Source organism: Phacochoerus africanus, chromosome 8, assembly GCF_016906955.1.
Source record: "Phacochoerus africanus isolate WHEZ1 chromosome 8, ROS_Pafr_v1, whole genome shotgun sequence".
NCBI classification, from domain to species: Eukaryota; Metazoa; Chordata; class Mammalia; order Artiodactyla; family Suidae; genus Phacochoerus; species Phacochoerus africanus.
The window spans coordinates 111,948,778-111,972,826 of record NC_062551.1 but is presented as its reverse complement, the minus strand read 5'-3'; the positions used below and the strand labels follow the sequence as shown (position 1 = coordinate 111,972,826).

The 24,049-nt window shown below is 38.6% G+C and overlaps 1 protein-coding gene across 1 annotated transcript in view; it reads left to right on the top strand.

Moving 5' to 3' along the window:
* The window catches only part of CDH2 (cadherin 2), a 235,457-nt gene that overhangs the window by 170,447 nt on the left and 40,961 nt on the right, over window positions 1-24,049 (top strand). Inside the window, exons 4-10 of the mRNA XM_047794018.1 lie at window positions 795-941; window positions 2,872-3,027; window positions 7,689-7,833; window positions 10,418-10,590; window positions 19,448-19,585; window positions 20,246-20,431; window positions 23,168-23,421. Coding sequence (XP_047649974.1) covers window positions 795-941; window positions 2,872-3,027; window positions 7,689-7,833; window positions 10,418-10,590; window positions 19,448-19,585; window positions 20,246-20,431; window positions 23,168-23,421 — 1,199 coding nt within the window. The remainder of the gene's footprint in view (window positions 1-794; window positions 942-2,871; window positions 3,028-7,688; window positions 7,834-10,417; window positions 10,591-19,447; window positions 19,586-20,245; window positions 20,432-23,167; window positions 23,422-24,049) is intronic.

Sequence of the window (24,049 nt, the reverse complement as noted above, 5' to 3'; positions counted from 1 at the left end):
ATGTGAGACGTAATTTGTTCTTCTGTTAACTACTAGGGGGAATCGTGTCACTTGGGTATGTAAAGTAAGGAACTGGTAACTAATTGACTGAAAAGATGCTTTTGTTGTTGATGATGATTCACTGTGTTCCAACAAAACTAGCTTGGCTATTTGCACTGAAGCAGCAAGGGCTAAGAGCTAAAATGTCTACAGATATAGGGAGAAAGAGAAGAAAATGTTGACATCCAGCAGAGATTAATACCCTATGTGCAAAGTGGGTCATCTACAGCATCCATCACAGCTGACATAGGTTTAGAATAATTACAGCATTAATTCTGGGGGATTTAATAGGGTCATAAATATTTGAGACATTCCTTAGCAGTATGTATTAAACTTCTCTTGGAATTCAAATTATATTTTAGCACATCAAGATCTAAATTTAATGTACAGTGGCACATTACCTGAACTGTGGTTTAAACTAATGAGAAATGTATAAAAGGGTACTATTACATTTTGCTCAATATTAAGTACTATCTAAGATGGTTTATAGAAACTGCAGATGGTTTACACAGCTGTGCTACATAATAAATTGTTTGGAATTCAATTTTTCAGTGAAGAGTGTAATGTGAAATTTTATGATGTTTTCTCTTCTTTTAAGAAGGGGACGAGGAAAGGGCCTCCAGACCTATTTATTTATTTATTTGGTTATAGTAAAATGTGATTCGTACACTTTCAGGTCTCCATCGATAGTGATGTACTTCTAGAAAACGTTTTCCTAGTTACTCAGGAATGTCTTCTTGTATTTTAATGCAAAGGAATCACGAGAAATTGAAGAAATAGTGTTCCCAAGACAAGTGACCAAGCACAGTGGCTACCTACAAAGGCAGAAGAGAGACTGGGTTATCCCTCCAATCAACTTGCCAGAAAACTCCAGAGGGCCTTTTCCTCAAGAGCTTGTCAGGGTAGGATGGCACGGTTTCATTGGTCTCCACGGTGTGTGTCAAGTGTATGTTAGAAGTGCTTTTGTTTCTTTTTTCACAAGGTGGAACTTACAACGTATATGTACTAGAGTATATATATATGTGTGTGAGTGTGTCTATGTATGTTTTTATATTGATGAAATGTCTATAGTGTTGTCAAGAGCCTCTTCTCTATTCTTTCATTATCTCAGATTATTTATAGATAGAGCTCTCTGTGAGTTGGTCCTTTACGCCAGGAGGGACAAAGTTTGTTCAGTGTCTGAATACACACACCCTGACTCCAAGATGCATTCGCGCCCAGGCCATACCCTTTCCTACACACCTTAGCTTCCCCGTCTGAAAGCTGTGCTCCCCCTGATGATCTTTGCCCTCTTCAGGTAGCTTTTGGGCCAAAGAAAAAAATAAAGGGGCAATCATTGCTAAAAATGCCAACACCAAGTGCATTTGAGAGTTTTTTAAAGAAATAAAAAATGACCTCTGATACCATTAACAGATTCCCTGGCGCTGTGCAAAAACACAGGCTTTCAAATCTGAAGAGTAAGATTTTTTTTTTTTTTCAGTTATTCTAAATGCATATCCTCAGACTCAGAGGAAAAAAAAATGACAGATAATTTCTGCTTGTTTAGTAAAATTAGCAACCTCTTATTTATTACAAAAGGAAAATAAGACAAAGTCACTGCATTCCCATTGATTAGAAAGTAAATGTTTCTGTATGTGATTAATTTAGTATTCCAATATATACTTACTGAAAGCTATATTTTTTAAATAAATCATTTATCTGTGTTGTATATTCCATAGTAATGCACGTTATAATTCAGCTTAACAGTGAAACATGTAGCCTCCCAAATCAGGGTGTGTTCTGCTTTTCCATTTTAATGAAGAGTGAGAAAAGAGTTTTTCCATAACTAAAAAAAAAAAAAGTTCCACCCTGCAACAGGGTGGGTGGCGTCTTGGATGAGGTGAGAAGCACGTCTGATCCTCGGTCCAGCACAGTAGGTCAAGGACCCAGTGTTGCTGCATCTGTGGCATAGGTCGCAATTGCAGCTCCTATCTGATCCCTGGCCTGAGAACTCCATATGGTGTAGGGTGGCCAAAAAAGGGGAAAAAAAAAAGATTTTATTACTGGATTAAAGGTATTTACCTAATACACAAATATCTTGTATTATTACCTCCAAACAATATTGTTCAATTGGCCCTTTCTCTGTACTGTCCTTCCTTCTTCCTTTCTGTAGCCTGTTCTTATGATCCTCATCTATAAATTTAATCTTTCTGGGAAATGTTGTATTTGGAGGAGAAAGCAGTGAGCCTATAATAGGTATATTTTTTGAGAGTAATGGAAATATATGATTCTTGTATGCTTTGTTTATTAAGGTGGGGTAAGAAGTACCACCTTAAAACAATACGGGAAGCTTTGGTTGCCATGAATAACATTAATACAATGCAAGTATAGAAATCTGACTTCCGGGCTCAACCATATCTTAGATTTCCAGGTGAGGCTCGTGTGTTATTACTAGGGCAATTATTTCTTATCCTAAGAGATGCAAAAAATAAACAATTTTTATCTTCATTAAATTAGACACTTCTTACTGGGTTAAATATTGTCACCTTCACATTCCCAGGATAGACTTTAAAAACTGATTCTCCTTAATTTTGACTTTTGCACTGTTCCTGGTGAGTGTTGTTTTAGATGTTCACATTGTCCCCAGTCTTTCTGGGGATAGGTGACATCTCTTTTTGAAGCCCATCACCAAGAACCAAGGACAAGGAGTAGGACTGGGAGATCTTCAAGGGTTTTCTGGAAAGACATGGTGTATTTGTAACTGGAAAAGGCCCATGAGGTGTGGCATGCCCTATTGTTGATAATAAGCTCATTTAGTCCCATGTTTAACGTGATTGTCTTCTTCATCCTCAGATCAGGTCCGATAGAGATAAAAACCTTTCTCTGCGGTACAGCGTAACTGGGCCAGGAGCTGACCAGCCTCCAACTGGTATCTTCATTATCAACCCCATCTCAGGTCAGCTGTCCGTGACCAAGCCTCTGGACCGCGAGCTGATAGCCCGATTTCATGTAAGATTTCAACCAGCTGATAATCCTTTGTATTAATACTCCTTCAAATATGTGGAAGGTTTAACATTTGCCTCTCATATCCATCTTAAAGCTTTGATACTGAGAGTACCAGAAATGTACTTGTAGCCGTTTCACTTTACTTTAATAATTTTATTGTTTTCACAAAATTCATGAAAGCTCATGCTAAAAAACAAACAATGCCAAAGAAAAAAATAAAATTGCCTAAAATGATATTACTCCATACATGCTGATTCTTGCCTTCAGATATGTGACTAAGAACTTACAAGAACAAATTGATATGAAAAGGGTCAAAACTGTTTCAGATAAACTATATGGAGATCATATTTTAATAGCTGTATAATATTCCACTGAGTGTGTAAATTATAATTTTAATAAGTAGTTTCTTATTAGTAGATTTATATATTTGTCACTTTATCTGCTTATGCTGGTAGTATTACCATTAAAGATAGTCTTAGGAAATGGATATTACATTTTTATGTTGTTATTTATTGGTCATATTACCTCCAGAAAGATGTGCCAGTTTGATGTGCCTATTGAAAATTGAGATTTTCCTTTTCTACATAACCCTGACAATACTTAGTTTCATCAGTCTGCCAATGTGAGCAATCTTTTCTTAGATATATTATCCATTTATATTTTTTATGTTAATTTTTATAATTTTTTTATGTCCTTTATCTTCTTACTGAGTTATAACAGCTTTTGTATATAGCTATATGTCCATATTTTTAATATATGTATGTATTTGAAATAGATTTTATCAATTTTAAAATTATATTTTATTGAGTATTTTAAAACTTAAGAATTACCTAATGTTAAAATATAAGTTCCAGGAGTTCCCATTGTGGCTCAGCAGTAATGAACCTAACTAGTATCCCTGAGGCCCCACACACTGGGTTAAGGATCTGGTGTTGCTGTGAGCCGGTGCAGCTGTGGCTGTGGCATAAGCTGGCATCTGCAGCTCTGCTATGACCCCTAGCCTGGGAACTTGCATATGTCGTTTGTGCGGCTCTAAAAATAAATAAATGAATGAATGAATAAATACATAAATATTACAGAAGGCATTTTTTTTTGCTTTTTTTCTAGCCACGCTTGCACATTTTTCTGAAATAGGATTTCAACAATTTTTTCATGTGTTTAATATAGAAATCTAAATTGATCTTTATTCTCTAGTTTCTACATGAGTAACTAAAACTTTTAATGAAAGTATCATTTTCTCTTAGAAAAGAATACATGCACATTATAAAAACTTTTCAAACAATACAGAAATAAAATTTTTCAACTAATATAGTATAAATAAGAAAGTAAAAAAGATGTGCAATCCCGATGTGTAAAATTAACCATTTTCTTTAAAAAAAAAAAAATTTGGGGAGTTCCCGTCGTGGCGCAGTGGTTAACGAATCCGACTAGGAACCATGAGGTTGCGGGTTCGGTCCCTGCCCCTGCTCAGTGGGTTAACGATCCAGCGTTGCCGTGAGCTGTGGTGTAGGTTGCAGACGCGGCTCGGATCCTGCGTTGCTGTGGCTCTGGCGGAGGCCAGTGGCTACAGCTCCGATTACACCCCTAGCCTGGGAACCTCCATATGCCGCGGGAGCGGCCCAAAGAAATAGCAAAAAAAAAAAGACAAAAAAAAATTTTTGGTGATATCTGTAAAATGTTTCCCTGGGCATAGATTCATAAATGTATTCTTTTGAAATTGGGACCGTTCTCTGAAACCAGCTTTTGTCATTTAGCAATCATAAGTTTTAACATCTTTCCATGTCAGTAAATCATTATTTATTCATATCATTTTTGATTGCCCTAACATAATTTTATGTAATTACCCATTGATGGATATTTGAACAATTTAATTCTTTTGTTGTATTTTAAAACTATAAATAATGTGGCGATGGGCATCTTTCTGTACCTTTTCCCATTATATCCTTGGACTAAATTCCTAAAGTTGGAATCATTTTGATAAATATAGTGAAGTTGTTCTAGAATAGTAGCATTATGTTGCACTGCTTGCCCACTATATGGTAGCTTCTTTCCACTCTATTATCAATTCCTGGCATTATGTATTTATTGATGGTACTATTTGTGAAAAATGTATCTTGATGTTTTAAGTTGCATATGTTGAATATCCAATTAAACTCCCTACTTCTGTCGTATGTTGAAGTTGGGAGAGAAATTGTTTTGTCTTTTTTCTCTAACCATTATTAAGAACCTTTTATCTACTAGAGATGTTAATACATGATCTGTCATATATTTCCCCTTTTGCTTTTTTTTAAGCTTTGTTTATCATTTTCAACCTATTAATAACTTACAGTTTTTGCATTGTAATATTTGTTGCTGTCATCTTAATTTTATCATGTATTGACTTTCCTGAGGTGTTATAAAATTCTTTCCTACTCCAAGGTACTAATCTCCCTCCTTTTATTTGTTTTCTTTAATTTTTTTTGCATCTAAATGTTTAAACTCTGTGGAGTTTATTTTCGTAAAAGAAGAAAGGGATATAGATCCATTGTGTTTTTCCTTTATGTCTATACCTTTTGTTCCAACACCATATATTGAATTAGTGTTCCCCATTGATTTATCATCTGTATTTAGTCATTATAAACTTTTTAATCCACCTATGCACGTGTGTTTTTAGACTCATTTTTCCCATTAATATATTTGCGGAATTTTTGCATTTGTATAGACTTCTAAAATTACTAAAGTTTTAAGGAGTTCTCTGGCGTAGCAGCTAAGGATCTGGCATTGTTATTGCCATGGAGCTGGTTTGATTCTTGACCCAGGAACTTCTGCGTGCCACAGGCATGGCTAAAAAACAATGATAAAATAAAATCATTATAAAGTTTTGAAAGTTATTGAAATATTTGTATGTGATAGAGCAAGACTTCCCTGACTATAATAAGCAAATAAGCGTATGAAAAACTAAAAATGTTTTAAATCCTTATTATCATTCAAATCATTCCTTTCAAAGACCTTAATTGTTTTATCAACCAACTCTTAAAATCCTTAAGGAACATGGGATTCTAATGCTTTGTGTATTGTTCTAAAACATAAAGAAGAGTGTTCCCTTAGTGGCTCAGTGGTTGACAAACCCAACTAGGATCCATGAGGTTGTGGGTTCGATGCCTGGCCTCGCTCAGTGGGTTAAAGATCTGGCATTGACTTGAGCTGTGGTGTAGGTGGCAGATGCAGCTCAGATCCTGAGTTGCTGCGGCTGCTGCAGAGGCCAGTAGCTGCAGCTCCGATTCATCCCCTAGTGGGAAAAAAAAGAAAAAGAAAAAACATAAAGAAGGAAGTAAAAACTTCCAAGCCTCTCACAAAAACAACATCACATTAATACAGAAATATAATAAAGGTAGCACACAATAGACCAGCCCCCAATTAGACTAGTAGTCTCTAATTTATGAATACAGATATCAATACAGAAAATTCTAAATATCTCTTTTGTACAGATTCTCACGGTCTGAATTTGTATGGTTAACACTCAGGAAATAAATATTTTCAGGTCAATGTTGGGGTAAATTCTTTCTCTCCCGATTCTTACTACTTTCACATAAGCAAGTGATGTCTATAACAAAATAGAATTAATTGTAGAATGGCAAAGATGGTTCAGTGTTAAGAATCTATTAATGTAATGAAATATATTAAGTCCAGGGAAAAAGAGATTTTTTTCATAGGTATTGAAGAAAAGGCCAGTGTAATAAAATTTACATTGTTTCATGTGTTATCCTCTAAATAAAAAAAAAAAAAGATATGTTGATGCCTCTTTAAATTGATAAAGCATATCCACCAGCAACCAGCATCATACTCAACAGGAAAACCTCAGAAGCATTTCATTTAAAAAGAAACAATTCAATGGAACACTACACAGCTTTTGAAAAGATTGAAATGATTTTCTATGTCAGGGATGAAAAGATTTTGAAGATATTTTGCCAAGAGTAGCCGAGTGATTATGTTTGTTCAAAAAGGAAGACAAAGATGAAATGTAGCAGGATACCTTTATTTTTTTATTTTTTTGTTTTTATTTTTATTTTTATTTTTTGTCTTTTTGCCTTTTCTAGGATACCTTTAATACTGAGAACTCAACCTTGGGAGAGGAACAACTATCTGATGTACTTTTAATATTTACAAAAGACTTTTACAATAAAAAAGTCAGAATTTCTTGTGCACACTTAATTCTTTCTAGATGCTCATCTTCTCTCTTGTTCTCTTGATGTCTGTGACTACTCTGTCCAAGTAGCACATTTTTAATTACCCTGGCTCATTTAGGTAGACTTAGTGAAAGGATTTAAGAGCTGGACAGAACTGGCTTTGGATAGGGGTTCTGTCAATAGAATAAAGTGACTTAGCTTTTCTATAGCTCAGTTGCCTTGCCTTCAAATACAGATGAGTTCTACCTAACTCTTTTGTATATAGATTGAGTTAAAATCCATAGAGCTCTGAGCAGGAAGCCTGGCCAATAGCAGGCAGAAACATTTTCTGCTAATTCTCCCCTAATTATATAGAATTTGGCTAACTTTAATTTTGATGGGATGTGGAACTTTTGTGGTCCATATGTGCCGTTTTGGTAGGATGGTTAGGGTGTATTTTATCTTTTCCCTTGAGACATAAATCTGTTAAATGGTTTTGTTTTCTAATTACCTTTGCAGTTGAGGGCACATGCCGTGGATATTAATGGGAATCAAGTGGAAAACCCCATTGACATCGTCATCAACGTTATTGACATGAATGATAACAGACCTGAGTTCCTACACCAGGTGTGGAATGGCACGGTTCCCGAGGGATCCAAGCCTGGTAAGTTTGAAGATCATAATTTGGAGATTGCTTGAGAACGTGCAGTGTAACCCAGCACTATTGTATGTATTTGCTTATATAGCAAAATAAGGAGAAATCGTGTGAGCGTTATCTTTCATTCCTACCGCTTTTAGGGAAAAGGGGAAACTTAAGGAAAATTGGATTTCAGAGAGAAAACAGAAAAAATATCCCTTTAGGGCCCACTGTAACTTTTTCCACCTTTGAAAAAATATATGCTATAGTATCTGATTCTCTTACTATAACATCTGTATGATCCTTTCTGTTCCTAAAGTGCAGATTTTATTAGTCATAGCAGCACCTAAAACAATTGGGGAGTCTTAAAACACTTGGTGCTCCTGGGGCCAGGCAGTGAGTCAAAACTAACAGCGGAGAGGGGGCTTGGTGACAACTTAGTGCTGTTTCCTGGCTACACTACATGTTGACTTTTAGGGTGACCCTTGTCCCCTGCAGCCCTTGTATTTAAACTAATGTCATGGAAAGTGACCCAGCCTAGAAACAGCAGTTGCCAAAACGCCTCTCGCCATTGTGAAGTGATGTTTGACTAAGGTTTTAGATTCTTGTACCGAAAACCCTATAAACTTCAGTCACAGGAGAATAGCGAGGCCAGAAAGGCCTATTGAGTTGGAAAAACTCATGGACAAGAAAATCAGTTGGCATAGAGATGGCAAAAGGAAACATTTCACCAGCTTTCCTGAGACGATTTGGTGTTAGGAGAGACAATTAATTATATTTTAATATTGTTTTTAAGAAACCCTTGACATTTAGCTTATGTTCTATATTCCTTTCGTCATCTATAGAAGTTTGTGCATAAGCCAATTTGCAGATATAACCAGCTATGCCTTAAACTGGCACTTTTCCTGGTCCGAATACCCTTGTCTGTCTCCTCAGAAGAGCAGAGGTGGGGGTGGGGCAGCTGGGGTGAGACAACAGGGCCTGTGGAGGAAGTTCAACCATCTGTGGCTCCATCTTGAGTCACATTTCAGAGTGGCAGTCATCAGCCTTTTAAAAATCGAGTCCCGTTAAACATATCCTTAGTAAAACAAAAGGCTTCTACGCATATTCTAAAGATAAATAAACATTGTGCTTTTTTTGTCTGGGGAAGTTGTCTTGGTTTTTTTAAACCCATTCACTGTCTTTTTTGGTCTATTTTTTTTTCTAACTTTATTAAAAAGTGTTGTTTCACAAAAATGGCCAAGCACTTTTATGGATATATTTATTATGCATTTGACCATAAATTCCCATCAAGGCCTCCCATAAATAAATGACTCTCAATGATCAGAAGTAAAGGCATTTCGTGAGTCGATTTCCTGCCGTGGTTCTCTAATTTTGAAAACATCCTTCTAGGCACCATTTGATAATGTCATGAGTTTTGAGTGAAACTAAAGTGCAATCCCTTAAGCACCATCTTGGTTCAAGAGTCCAAAACTTCTTTTTTGTAATCATTCATTCATTCAACAAATGTGTACAGAGCATGCGCTGTGTGCCAGGGTACTGTTCTGACCCTGGATACAGCAGGGACAAGCTCATTGTGCCCTGTTGGAGCTTAAAGTCTAGTAGAGGATAAAAATAAAAGGCAAATAAACAAGCAAATGTGCAAGACAGTTTTTTGGGGAAAAAATAATCAAAGTTGGCCCATAAATAGGGTGTCTTATTTAGAGGGACAGGCTCTGAATTATGTGAACAAGCCTTAGTTAATTCTGGGGGGGGGGGGGGGATGTACCCTGTGGAAGGAACAGCCATTGTAAAGGCACTCAGGTAGAAGTGAGTTTAGGGTGTGCATGAAGAAGGTAGGCTGGAGATGGAACACTTTATAATCCGGTTCTTACAAAGATCCCAGAGAATGAACCATCTTAAATAGTAACTACTTTTCTCCCTGCCTCGAAATTACACAGCCTATCTCCTTTGAATGTATTCGATCTTCATGCTGTTGTAGACTTCCTTTCCACAAGAGCTAATAAATTGAAGTCCCGGAGTTTGTTACAGTGTTCTTTTAGTCACTTAGGAAATAATGGACCACAATGCCAAACCCCTATTCGGTGTTCCAAAACAGTCATGCCCAGAATGCTTCCTCATGACCTCAGTAAATGGAGTGTGTGTCCTTACTCACCCAGCTTTCTTTTAGAAATGGGGGGGAATTATGCTCAGCATTTCTTTTTAGGTGTTCATGCATCTCACCACTAATATGGCGGAGGGCATGTATCGGTGGCCATAAAATTTGTTTCCAGTGGCATTTCCATTACCTATTATTTGCATTTTCTATAAATGAGGTCTAAAGTGATGCTTTCTTTGAATCATATGGGGAATTTGTCTTCAAAGTATGTGGAAACGTTGACTCTTTATATATACAAAAATTTTTTAACAATTTTCCTTTCAAGCATCTAAACCATGTTTTATATTTTTTGAAGTGAGTACTGTTCTTCTCGGTAGTGTTTTTCGTCAAGTTTGAATGATCGTTTGTTTTGAAACAGTGAAATGCAGATTGATGGAACAGGTAAATACGCCGTCTGTTTAAAGACCCTGACGTGAAGGGTGACCATTCATTTTCCATGTATACTGTGTCTAGGAACATATGTGATGACGGTCACTGCTATTGATGCTGACGATCCAAACGCCCTCAATGGGATGTTGAGGTACAGAATCCTGTCCCAGGCTCCAAGCACCCCCTCGCCCAACATGTTTACAATCAACAATGAGACTGGTGACATTATCACAGTGGCCGCCGGACTTGATAGAGAAGTAAGCCAACCGAAATCTGTATTTGAATTTGTTTGTAATCTTAAAAGTGCACAGTGTCACATAGAGTTTGTCTCCAAATAATAACATCTCCAGAATACTATTCTAAGGTGACTTGTCATTAAGAAACTGTTGTAAGAGTTCCCATTGTGGCACAGCCGACATGAATCCAACTAGGAACCATGAGGTTGTGGATTCGTTCCCTGGCCTCGCTCAGTGGGTTAAGGATCCGGCGTTGCCGTGAGCTGTGGTGTAGGTCGCAGATGCGGTTCGGATCCTACGTTGCTGTGGCTCTGGCGTAGGCTGGCAGCTATAGCTCTAGTTCTCCCCCTAGTCTGGGAAGCTCCATATGCTGCAGGTGAGGCCCTAAAAAGCAAAAAAAAAAGGAAAGAAAGAAGGAAACCTGTTGTACTCTTTTCTCCAGAACTTGTAGTTGATTGAGTGATGCATGTCTGCTGGATAAATCATTGCTAGCCCATGTAATATTTAGTGTGATTATTGACTAAGTTAAGCCAGTGACCCTTTGGTAATGAATTCTTATCATTTTCTGTCTTCCCTCATATTCAATGGTTTTGTGAGAAATTAAATTAAAAATCATGCCCAAATAAAATGTACATAAATGCAGGATAATTTTTAGCATTCGTATCTCTAAGAGGCTACAAATAACGTGTGATGAATTTTCCAGGTGGCCTCTGAGGATAGCCTGGTTTAGTACAAAAGAAATGATCTCCCTCCTTTCACTTTAAGATTAACTTATTTAACAGGTTTGAACATCCAGAACATCATTCTACTGACAAGCCTTTAAAGTTAGAAATGCAGAGAAACACGCTTCTGGCTTAATATTTTGCCGCAAAGGCGTGAAATGTTGACAATATTGAAATATCATGTCCTGTCACAGTCTGAGAAGGAATACATAGTCTGAGTGTTCCAGATGGGTCATCTCACTGTGATAGACCTCAGCCCACCGTGCCCTGGCACACTGCTGCGTTTTGTTCACATGATTCCTTCTGCCAGGAACGTGTTGCCCAGTTTTCTGGATCTTGAACCTTCTAATTCATGTTGCCATTTAAGTCTCGCTTATATCCTTTCCTGAAGCCTTAATGAATTTTTTTACACCCTTCCTCTATTCTGTTCTGACCACTCTTAGAAATTCTCAAGGTCATCATTGACCATCAGTAATCATTGTGTGAGTGAATTATCAAAGTGCCAACTCATAGAGATCTGAGCTTGTAGATTTCTGGCTGAGCCAGCTTTTAGAGTAATGAGACCTCATAGTATGCATGTCCAAAGGAAACATTATACCTACCATAATAAATATTATTGACAAGGATTTTAAGAGTTGGTTTATATGATGCTTTATTTGCCTTGGTAAGTAGCATTCACTTGAATTGGATCGAAGGAAACATTACTATTGCAATTCATTATATACACAAGATAGTGCTAGCAACACTTTAATAAAGTAATATGAGCCAATCAAGATTACTTAATTCACAACTGAGCCAAGAGCCTTACTTAGGAGTTGGATGTATGCTTATGACAGTGTACCTATTAACTCCCAGGTGTCGCCAGTTCTTTCTCTAGGAATGTTTCGCAGCAGAGATTGTGGAAATTCAGTGTTTGCAGTAGTTCATTTTGTTCCATGATATGTGGAACATGTATGTCTTTTTACCTCTTCCATTACTGTATGAAATACTATTTTTAAATGTCAGAAAAATAAGCATGGGTGCTATATTTTATATGAGAATATGGTATACTTTTTAATATTCTCTCCAGAGTGCCAGTTTGCTCCCATACTAAGTAGGTGTAGCTGAAACCTAATATTTCTCTTTCATGTCACACTCTCACTGTGCGATACAGAAATGGGACTTGTTTTCATACAGAAATACTCCTATCGCATTTAGCCTGGCTGTTTTATGACAAGCAAGAGGCACTGGGTATGAAAGACAGTTTTACCAAAGCCAACTAACCATGTTTAAAAATCAAAGAGACTGTGTTTAGTTTAGAGGGGAAGTCAGGCCATATTTGTGATTATGGTTCGAGGTGGACAGAAGCAGCTGCCTGTGACCTGATGAAATGAATGTGGACATGGATTTGAACCTGGAGCATCATGGGTTAGATATAGTATGAGAAATAGCTTCTTGACAGTGAAATTATTAAACACAACAGTGAGTTACGAGGGAAAATTATGGAAAGCCTTCCTTTTCTGAAAATCATTTAACATAGGGAAAATGTATCTATCTTGGGTGGTTTATGATAATTCTGCCTGAGGCCGGGAATAAATTACTCTGACTTCTCCAGGCCTCATGCAGGCTGGGGATGCTTTTATTTCTATTAGAATTCACAGTTTTCTCTCTGTCCAAAGTCATTTCCGTTGTCATCCGCCCAGGATGAAGGACACCGTTAAGTGATTGAACTCCTAATCATTGAAATGCTTTACTGAGCTTCCACCTGTTATTCTCCTTCCGTCTCCAGGTTTAGAAAACCCCAGTTCTTCGGGTTCTCCATACCCAAAGCTGTACCCGCCATACTCGCCAGTCTTCAATGTTTTTTTTAAAAATTTTATTGAAGGGTAGTTCATTTCTAATGTTGTGTTAATTTTCACCGAGCAAAGTTGACCAGTTATACATATACAGATTCTTTTTCATATTTGAGTCTTCAGCTTTTTTAATTCTTAATTTTTTAAGATTTTCTTTATTAAGTGAAGTATAGTTGATTTATAATGTTATATTTCATTTTTAAAATACTATATCTTTTTAAAAATTACTTGATGGATTTTATTACATTTATAGCTGTATAGTGATCATCACAACCCAATATGGATCTTTGAGTCTTCAGCTTTTTAATCTCCACCCGATTTCTTGTCGTGTGACTTGGTGGTACCCATTCCTGACATCTTCTTCTTTTTTCCAGCTTTTATGTGCTCATCTCTGGCTTTGCCTGTTATGGGCTTTTTGACCTTTGGTGTATTAACCTGACACCCCAACTCCCCCATCTGTAAATGGGGTAATAATGTTATATCTACCTCATGGGATGGTTGTAAGGATTAAGTAACATGAGGCATAAAACATTCAGCACAATGTCCAATACATATTAGCTACCGTTTTCCCCACCACCATCATAAATCCATTCTCAGCATCTAGTGGGTGGCAGCATCACTTTGACTTCTCATCATAGTTTTTCTCATGGCAGAGAATTATATTTCCTGTTCTCCAAGCCAAATTATGGTTCGCTCGTGCCCTCAGTTCCTTGTTCTATCCCACATGAGTGTTCTCCTGTTTTCTGTGCTCTTCGTCTTTCCTTCTCTGCAAGTTCTTGCCTACAAACCCCACAGGTCCCTTCATAAGCCCCAACCGAGTCTCCCCTTTGGCCAAAGGGCTCTCCACAGCCCACAGCCTCAAGTCAGAGCTCTTTAACGTGACACTCCAGACCCTCTAGGATACTCGTCCCAAAGCCTTCTTTAGCCTAAGCACCTAGGATTCCTTACGTCCTGCTTAGAAGCTGGTGATGCCCTCTGCCCCTCCAACCGCCTGTCAGTCCTTGTGCAAATCTGAACTTCTCAATTCTTCTGTATCTGGTGTTTCCTTGGCCTGATGATCCTTTTCCCATCTCTCTAGAGCAGGCTCTTCCTTGCTCTTTGAAATGCAGTCCTCAGCCCCTCCATTGGGTACTCACAGTGGTCTGTGTACTTCTAGATACACAGAGACTATGTGACATAGACATTATGTCTGGCTTCTAGCTCCTGACATCCAGTGATGTCCATGTGTGCCTCTTCTTTCACCCTGAACAGGAACCAGAGGAAATGTGCAAGTTATTAAATTTCCCCCTTCATGTCACCACCAGAATCCCCACAAGGGCAGCCCACACTCATATGCCCCTCCCACTCCTTCCAGTCTCCTTGGACTCTGGCTTTGCACCTGCTTCCCCACTCTGGATGCACTCGTGCCTGGCATCTATCCCCACTTGCTTGGAGGGCACTCACTAATACAGTGCAACAAGTAGTGGTACAGACTCTGGACTCAGAGCGATGTGGATTCAAATCTTTTCTCTGCTACTTAGAGCTGAGTGTCAGTGAATGGGCTTCCTGAAGCTTTGGTTTTCTCATCTGTAAAATCAGACCACCTGGAGTTCCCTTTGTGGCTAAGGGGGTTAAACACCCAACTAGTATCCATGAGGATGCGGGTTCAATCCCTGGCCTCACTCAGTGGATTAAGGATCTGGTGGTGTTGTTGTGAGCTGTGATGTGGGTCACAGACATGGCTTGGATCCTGTGTTGCTGTGACTGTGACGTAGGCCAGCAGCTGCAGTTCCAATTCGACACCTAGCCTGGGAATCTCCATATGCCACAGGTACAGCTCTAAAAAGCAAAGTGAAAATGGGCCACCTGCCTTATAGGTTTATTTTGAGGCATTATGTGCCTGGCACATAGTGCTCGATCTCAGTAAATGTTATATATGCATATGTGTTTGTGTACAATTATGTATTTATCAAGTCCCTTAGAATAATGTCAGCATACTGTAAGCCTACATAAAAAATGTTTGTCTGCAAACTTCGAAGCTAGATTGTACTGTCAGCCCCATTTCACGGTTGAGGTAATTGGGACTTTGCATTTAAGAATTTGAACAGGGTCACAAACCTGCACTTCCCTCACTGGTTCCCTTCTCATGAAAGGTTATTACCCACTTGTCTATCCCCTAACTCAGTGCATCCAAAAGCAAACTCATCATCTCCCTAAATCTGTGCTTCCTAATGAATTTCCTACTTCATGCGACCAATGCCACCAGCTTCCCAAGATCGTGGCCCACTTCCCTTTACTGTGCACTGCGTTCCTGCCACTCATCTATTGAGTCAGCAAGTTCCTCTCAGTTGACCCCCAGAATGCATCTTGCATTCATTTCTTCATCCAGGCTCGGAGGACTGCTGCATATGCCCCTAGGAAAGGCGTCTTCCATTGCTTCTTCCTATTCTTACTGTGGTTGTGTTGCACATTTGGTCCTGGGATCCATTAATATTTGTCTCTTTCGCCTAATGGCAGCAAAGTCATCTCTGGTTTTGTTCATCATTTTATCCAAGTAAATACTACCCATTGCCCGCCTCCAGGAGACTTTGATTAAATGAGTGCCCAATAGGTGATTGTATGTTCTCACCTCTGCATTTCCTTAAAGCACTCTAGTTCAGCATTTCAGAAGTATAATACAGGAGTCTAATGATTTTAATTGATACACATAGGGAAGCCTCTAGGGGAAATCAGAGACCCCAAGTCTTTCAGATATTGTGCCATCAAGGAGAGACTGCCAGAGCACAAGTATTGTATTGTGTTTATTTTTACAGTTATATTTATGGCAAGAGAGGCTGCTTTTCCTATAACAGTACTTTTATAACAAATTGTTTTTTAAAAGGGAGTTAATGTCAAGATAAATAGTAAGTGACTCATGGTGTAGTAATAGGCCGCCAGGGCAGAATTGGGGACATGGTATATGAATCAGCTTCGTAGTTTGGGAAACAGTGAGCTAGTTTATGCTCCCTGTATATGTTTTAATGAATAAATGATAGCTAGCCAAGTAAATAAGAAGATGTTTTCTTCCCGAATCTGAAATGATTGGTAGAATGTAATGCAAGGCCAAAATTTCTGAAACATTCATCCATCCAATTATAAATTCAGAAGCATTTATTGCATGCTTACTCTATGTTCCAGGGACACAGACATCTGCAAAGCAGTGACCCTGGGGAGGGGCGTGCGTATGTGTGTACATAGCCAGGGAGGACAGACAGTGGACTCCTAACAGCCTTGTAAACTAGAAACAGTGATAGAAGTGTGTCCTGAGGACACAAACAGCTCTTCGGAGGCTTTCAGAAGTCAGACATGAGCTGACTTCAAGCTTTGTGTTTGCCAGGCTCAGATTAAGGGGGAAGGGTATTCTGGGCCAGGGTTTCTCCACCTGGGCATTATTGACATTTTGGATAAGTCTCTGTTGTGGGGGCCTGTCTGGTGCATCAAACAGAGTTCAGAAGCATCAGTGGCCTCTACCCATTAGATGTCAGTAGCACTGCCCCCTTGCAACAACCAGAAATGTCTCAAGATACTGGCAAATATCCCCTAAGGGAGATTGGGTTGGGGGGGGGTAGGCAAAGTCACCCCAGTTAAGAACCACTGGTTTGAACAGAGGAATATGCCCAATGCAGTGGTGCAGGAATGTGGTATGCAATTGACGATAAATATAGACAGTTCAAGGTATGGGGTGAGTGAATGGAAGGTGAGAGCTTTGGTAAGAAGGGTGCATCACAGAGTTGGAAGGACTGACAGCCAACAGAGGGATTAAGATTTTATCCTTTCTAGACAAGAAAGGGAGGAAACATTTTTAAGCCAAGTCCCCTTGATCAGCTCTGGGACTATGAGGAGAGGAAGTCAAATTCTTATGAAATCTTAATGTCAGTCACTCAGAACCAGATGCCCAGTGACTTAGGAAAGAAACGCTAAATAGTTTGATTGTCTAAAACATAGGCTGTCACATCTTCCTTACTAAATGTAAAAGCATTTTACCAGCCAGACAGTTAGAAATGGAGATTATATTATTTACCAAGTTGGTGTTTTGTTTTGTACTTTTTTACTTGATGCAACATTATACTTCAGAAATAACAATGTTATTTAGTTACTAAGAGATCTCAAGACAGGTTTGAAACAACAGGAAATTTCAAGTATTAGCTATTGATCCCAATATTCCAGCTTTGTGAAACACTGTACATATTATGCTTATATAATTCTGAAGATCATTGTAAAGGTGATATTAACAAAGGACTTAGCTCCAGACTTTATCTGTGTGAGTTTCTTATCCTTATTTTAAAAATTCCTTTTTTTTTTCTTTTTTGAGCATGTTCATCTGTTTCTGCAAATAGCAGCCAAGAAAAATGGTATTTCAAAGTCATAACAAATTTTTATTTTCATGACTTTCAGCTGGGAGGCTGAACTGAATGCCTGACAAAATTCTCTCACTACCCATGAGAGCATTAAGCTGAAATGACACTCTTGACTGGGAAAGGAAATCACTGAGAAATAGTTTAGCCTGTGTAAGCATTATGATGAGGGGGTTACAGGTTAAGAAAAGTTAAAATGGTTCAACCCACACTATTCTTTTGTTTGTTTGTTTGTTTTTTCAATCAAAAAAGTAGATTAGGCATCCCCATGTGGTTCGGTGACCACAGCAGCTCAGGTCACTACAGAGGCATTAAAAGATCCAGCATTCCGTTAGCTGTGACTCGAATTGAACCCCTGGTCCAGGAGCTTCCATAGGCCACTGGTGCAGCCATTTGAAAAAAAAGGAAAAAAAAAAAGTAGGATGCTTTTCTTTTAAAAAGACAAAGGAAAAGAAACGGAAATAAATAACTGCTAGAGATTGGCATCTGGGTGGACAGAGACTAAAAATTGAATGTGTGAGGCTTGACTTTCCCTCCTACTCCTTTCTTTGTCTTCCTCTTCCCACTAACAACTAAAGCAAAAGCTACAATTTGTGTCTGTTCTCTCTAAGCTCCAAAAACCCCTCAAGAGTGGCCGTTCATAATGTTGGCTATATTTAGAATTAGAGAAAATTACTCACTGCAGTGACTGTTTATTTTTTGTAGGATGACGTGAGTTTTGTTGTTGAGGATGTTTTAACATTTTTCAATGATCTCTATTTTTTTTTTTATCAGTGCCCAATATCCACAGAGAATTCAGAGGATCTTAGCTATTCGTTTTGTTTAGGTTTTTCTAATATAAAACTTTGTTAGTTAGACTCAGGATTTTCTCTTAGAAATGCTAGAGCTGAATTTGGCTCCCCTTTGAAAAATTCAATCTGGAATTTGAAAGCATTGATGCCTCTTTGATATAACTGTCTATTTGAAAGTGTATCCAGGAGTTCCCATCGAATCTGGGAATCTGGTTAACGAATCTGAGGTTTTGGGTTTGATCCCTGGCCTTGCTCAGTGGGTTAAGGATCCGGCGTTGCCATGGGGCTGTGGTGTAGGTCGCAGACGTGGCTCGGATCCCGAATTGCTGTGGCTGTGGTGTAGGCCGGTGGCTACAGCTCCGATTCAACCCCTAGCCTGGGAACCTCCATATGCCGCGGAAGCGGCCCTAGAAAAGGCAAAAAGACAAAAAAAAAAAAAAAAGAAAGTGCATCCATAGCCACGATAGGTCTGTGGACATGATGGGTATTATGCCTAAATAGCAGTCTGTTGAGTATGCAGCTATTAAATAACTGCTGTGTTCCAAAATGAAGGATATAAACAGAAGCCCTTTAATTTGGTTTTGACTTCATTTAACAATGTCTATCTCCTATATAATTGTGAATAGTGTACATTAACGGAAATTACGAGACTGTATTGTATCAATCTTGGTATAATCGAAAGTACAAGAAAGAATATATAAAAGGAAAGCATATGTATTTTATGAATTCTATATGCTTTCTTCTCCCTCTCAAGCTTCTTTATTGTTTTTAGCATCCCAAACTGGGTAGAAATTAACATATGAGAAAGTAAATAGAAACCACATGACTTGGATGCTGGATGACAATGTCCTGAAGTTCAGAAGGCAAAGAAAGGGTGAAACTAGATGGAAGCTTCGGCTTAGCAGTGAATTTCACACATCTGCCACATCTTCCCTTTCTGCCAGTAGAGGTGACAACGTAGAGTTAAATCTCTCCAGACAAGGACCAGACCTGTGCTTCCACAAGTTAAAGTAAACTCCCCTTGGGAAATTTCGAGCAATGCTAATCAGGGTGAATGAAGCTGTGCTTTTTGTGTCTATGAAAGAGCCATTTACAGAACAACTGTTACGTCTTCTTGAGGAATTAGTTTCATTTAAGTTGTTACCTTTATGTCTTTGCAGAAAGTGCAGCAGTATACGTTAATAATTCAAGCCACAGATATGGAAGGCAATCCCACGTATGGCCTTTCCAACACAGCCACGGCTATCATCACGGTGACAGATGTCAATGACAATCCTCCAGAGTTTACTGCCATGACAGTAAGTCCAGACTGTCACTCATGGAACTTGAGGCCCGTGGTCCATTACTGAGAAGTTTTATCATGAATCATAAATGCCTTAAATAGAGCTGGAACTTGCTTCACCTCACTGTCCAATGATTACCGACTCCAGCGTTTTCTGTCACTTACCCCAGGGTTTTAAATAAGGCTCCAGAGTAATTTGTTTTTTTTCTGTCCTCTCCAAGTCCACTGATAAAGTTGTTCAAACATGCTGCCTGGAAGAAATGCCCTCAAAAACCTTTGTGCTGTTGGAACAAAACATTTATAAATAGCTTCAGGTCCTCAAGCCACATGACGGATTTATGCCACTTCGTCAGCATATAATGATGATCTCTTGAGTAAAATGATTTCCTTCGGAGTAGTCCTCTGTGAATCACCCAGATACTCACTGAAGAACACTAATTTTAATATTAATGAAACTCTAACATAATTTGGAAAAAAAAACTGACGGTCGACAAAAGTTACATTATTTTTAAAGTCCAACATAAATGCTGTGATTACCTGCATTACTAATCTTCTTGTTTAGTGTGGATAGTAAAGATTTAATGGGGCAGTAAACTCAGGGCCGTGTGGTCATCAAGACGTGCTGTCCTTCAGGGTCCCCGTTGCTCCTCTGACTCAGCTTCGTCTTTTCTTGTAGTTCTACGGCGAGGTCCCTGAAAACAGGGTGGATGTCATAGTAGCTAATCTGACAGTGACAGATAAGGACCAGCCCCACACACCGGCCTGGAACGCGGTCTACAGAATCAGCGGTGGGGATCCCACTGGCCGGTTTGCCATTCAGACCGACCCCAACAGCAACGACGGCTTAGTCACCGTAGTAAAAGTAAGTGTGATAATCTGAGAGCTGATGAGCTGATGGGCTGATGGGCTGACAGCCACTCTGCAGGGACTGGCATATGCCCCCTACCCCGTAGTTTGTTGTTGAATCGTATGATGTTTGATCTTTTCCTTTTTTTAAAAAAAAGTTTTATTGAAGTCTGCTTACAAGGTTTTGATCATTTCTGCTGTACAACAAAGTGATTGAGTCATACATATACACATATCCATTCTCTTTCAGATTCTTTTCCCCTATAGATGATCACAGAATATTGGGTAGAGTGCTCTGTGCTTACAAAGAGGATGTTTTTCTTTCAAATGTCTCTAAATCTGGAAGTTGATATATTTGGAAGAGTCATCCTTGTTATTTTTTCAGTTATGCTGACGCTGAGGCCAACATAGAGATCCTCACTTTATCCCTGGAATATGATTGTTTTTCAATCAGTGTGGACAGTTTTAACAATCCGAAGGCAGGACAGCCCTCCGTAGCGTTTACTGTCATCGGAGTGGATGTGCCAGCGATATGTCACATTGTGGAGTTTTGATGGCCAGTGGGTAGCTGTTCGGAAGGATAATCCCCACCCACTATTCTTATGTCTATAGGTTGCTATTAGAGTATTGGCTCAGGGAACAAACCAGAAAACATCACAGAAGTGAAATGGGATGAATGCAGGCAAGCAGAGGGCCTATGCTTTTAAGAGGTTTTGGATTTACTCTGCTGTTTTTAAATGCTATTTTCAAGACTTTAAGAAATTGGTTCTTCTAAGATCTTTAATTGTCAATAAATAAATAAATAAATAAAAGAAAAACTGAGGGCTGGAAGTAAAAGGAATGTCAAGTGTCCCAAAGGGACAGTGCTAGTGGAAAAGCTCTTTAAAGTGAACGTCTAGGGAGTTCTCGTTGTGGCTCAGCTGGTTATGAACCTGACTAGTATCCATGAAGATGTGGGTTCAGTCCTTGGCCTCAATCTCAGTGGGTTAAGGATCCGACATTGCTGTGAGCTGTGGTGTAGGTCACAGACTCTGTTTGATCTGGCGTTGCTGTGGCTATGGAGTAGGCCAGCAGCTGCAGTTCTGATTCAACCCCTGGCCCAGGAACTTCCATATGCGGCAGGTGCAGCGCTTTAAAAAAAAAAGCAAAAATTTTAAAACATAAAGTGGACATTTCTTCTCTTGAGCCACCCAGTGAAAAGATTTGCTTCCTTGCCTCCCATCCCAACACTCTTGATTTGTAAGTGAACCCAAATGTTGGCCTTACAGAGAAAGGTGCAATGAGGTGTCACTTGCCAAGAATTTTATTTGTGTGTTAGTAGAATGGGAATTTACCCCATGAGGCAGGGGTTGGGAATTCTCGGAACATGGCATAATGATCAAGAGCATGACTGTCTGTGTTCAAATCCCAGCTCTGCCCTTTGTAGTGGTATCAACACTACAGGTTTCTCATGCGGAAAGTGAGGAGATGACTGGTACCCAAGCCCTCACGTTGGACTTAATAAATAAGCTTAATACACATTAAAGGTCTTAGCACTTAGCATAAATAAATGCTGTCAGGGATGTTTCATGTGGCTAATGCACTCATGCAAAAGAATTCTGTCTTATTTCCTGGCTACTTTGCTGTCTTGTTTAAAATAATTCAGAAAGGGAAGTTGAACTGGGGATTTTAAGAGTGAGAGAGAGGAAAAAAAAAAACTATGGAGAGGTGAGGAGGCAGTCGGTGAGGAAACTGTTGTGGTCTGTGCTGATATGGTGGCTTTCTCATTAGCTTCTGCGATTGGTCGTTCTTAGACTCCCCAGGATGCCCTCGGAGTGCTTCTGGCTCTTTTTTTTTCACATTATTATACACAATCACGATTCTAGAGCCTCTGCTACAAGAGGATCAGGGGATTTAAAAGGAAAAGTCCGGACTGGTCACTTGACTCTAGGTAAATTTTCTATCGACAGTGGGATTCAGTGAAACATTGGAAGTTTATATTTACAGGACGGGTGATTTGTGCATTTCCTTTATCCAGAGAGATGTTCTTAGATTTGGGAGTTTCACAGACTGGTAAAATACCCAAAATTATTTTGGAAAAAAAAAAAAAAGCCAGAGTTTTAATCTGCTACCTAAGGAAAAAACAAAAAGTCCTTCCACCTATCAAACACGATTATTTTTTGAAGTGTATATATGTGTGTATTCTAAAACAATTACTTCAAATTACGAATGATACTTTTAAGTAGAGTAAGTTTAGCTTTATAAAAAAAAAAAATCACGTTTTCTAGTTTTTGATTGTATTTTGTCCACTTCATTGCAGACTGATAAAAGCTTTCCTGGATGAGAAATAGTCTTTGTACCAATGTTGGCTTGTATGATCTAGACCATCACATTCCCGCTTGACCTCAGATTATTTAGTATTTTTAAATTTTTGGTTAACAATGCTTTTCTTAAGAATAATGAAGTTCTTAGATGCAGCTAAATAAATGCAATGTACAGTAGTAATAAATACTATTTTGTGAACACATATCTTTGAAATGGCCAAGATATATAAATATCTTATATTATTAAGTTAAATTGCAATAAATATTTTAATCATTAACCAGCTAATGTTTGTTTTGTAGAAATTTGAAAGGAACCTATGGTATAGTGAATGAAAAAGTAATGTTTTAGAAATGGAGTTAAGAGAAGAATAAATTGCAGAATGCAGATATTCCTATTGCCTACAAAAATATGATTTCTCTTTCAAAAAAAATTTTTTTTATTTTTCCAGCCAATCGACTTTGAAACAAATAGGATGTTTGTCCTTACTGTTGCTGCAGAAAATCAAGTGCCATTAGCCAAGGGTATTCAGCACCCACCTCAGTCAACTGCAACTGTGTCTGTCACAGTTATTGATGTGAATGAAAACCCTTATTTTGCCCCAAATCCTAAGATCATCCGCCAAGAAGAAGGCCTTCACACTGGTACCATGTTAACAACGTTCACTGCTCAGGACCCAGATCGATATATGCAGCAAAATATTAGGTATCAAATGTGATTTCTGCTGTTCTTGTAATTTACAGTATGTTCTATGCTGGACATACATTTATTTACCATTTGAATAAGATGTTATCATTCGAACGCGAACTACTTATTACAGGACTTTTTGTTTTTTTTGTTTTTTTGGGTTTTTTTTTTTCTTTTTTAGGGCCGCAGTCATGGCATTTGGAAGTTCCCAGGCTAGGGGTTGAATTGGAGCTACAGCTGCTGACTTACTCCATAGCCACAGCAACACCAGATCTGAGCCAGGTCTGCGACCTACACCACAGCTCATGGCAATGCCAGATCCTTAACCCACTGAGTGAGGCCAGAGATTGAACCCAAATCCTCATGGATCCTAGTACGGTTTGTTTCTGCTGAGCCACAACAGGAACTCCAAGATTATTTTTATTTCTTTGATGAAGTTTCTTCAGTAGATCAAATGAGTATATTAGGTAGGAAATATAAGAACGAATCTGCTTGTGTATTAGTTGAAAACACAGACGTTCTCAGATTCCTTTTTTTTAATCTTTAATAATTTGCCTGCACTTTGATGCCAACCATCACACAAAGCTTTCACTGTGAGTAAATAGGGAACTCTCAGAAGCATATAACATTTATCTCTTCTGCACAC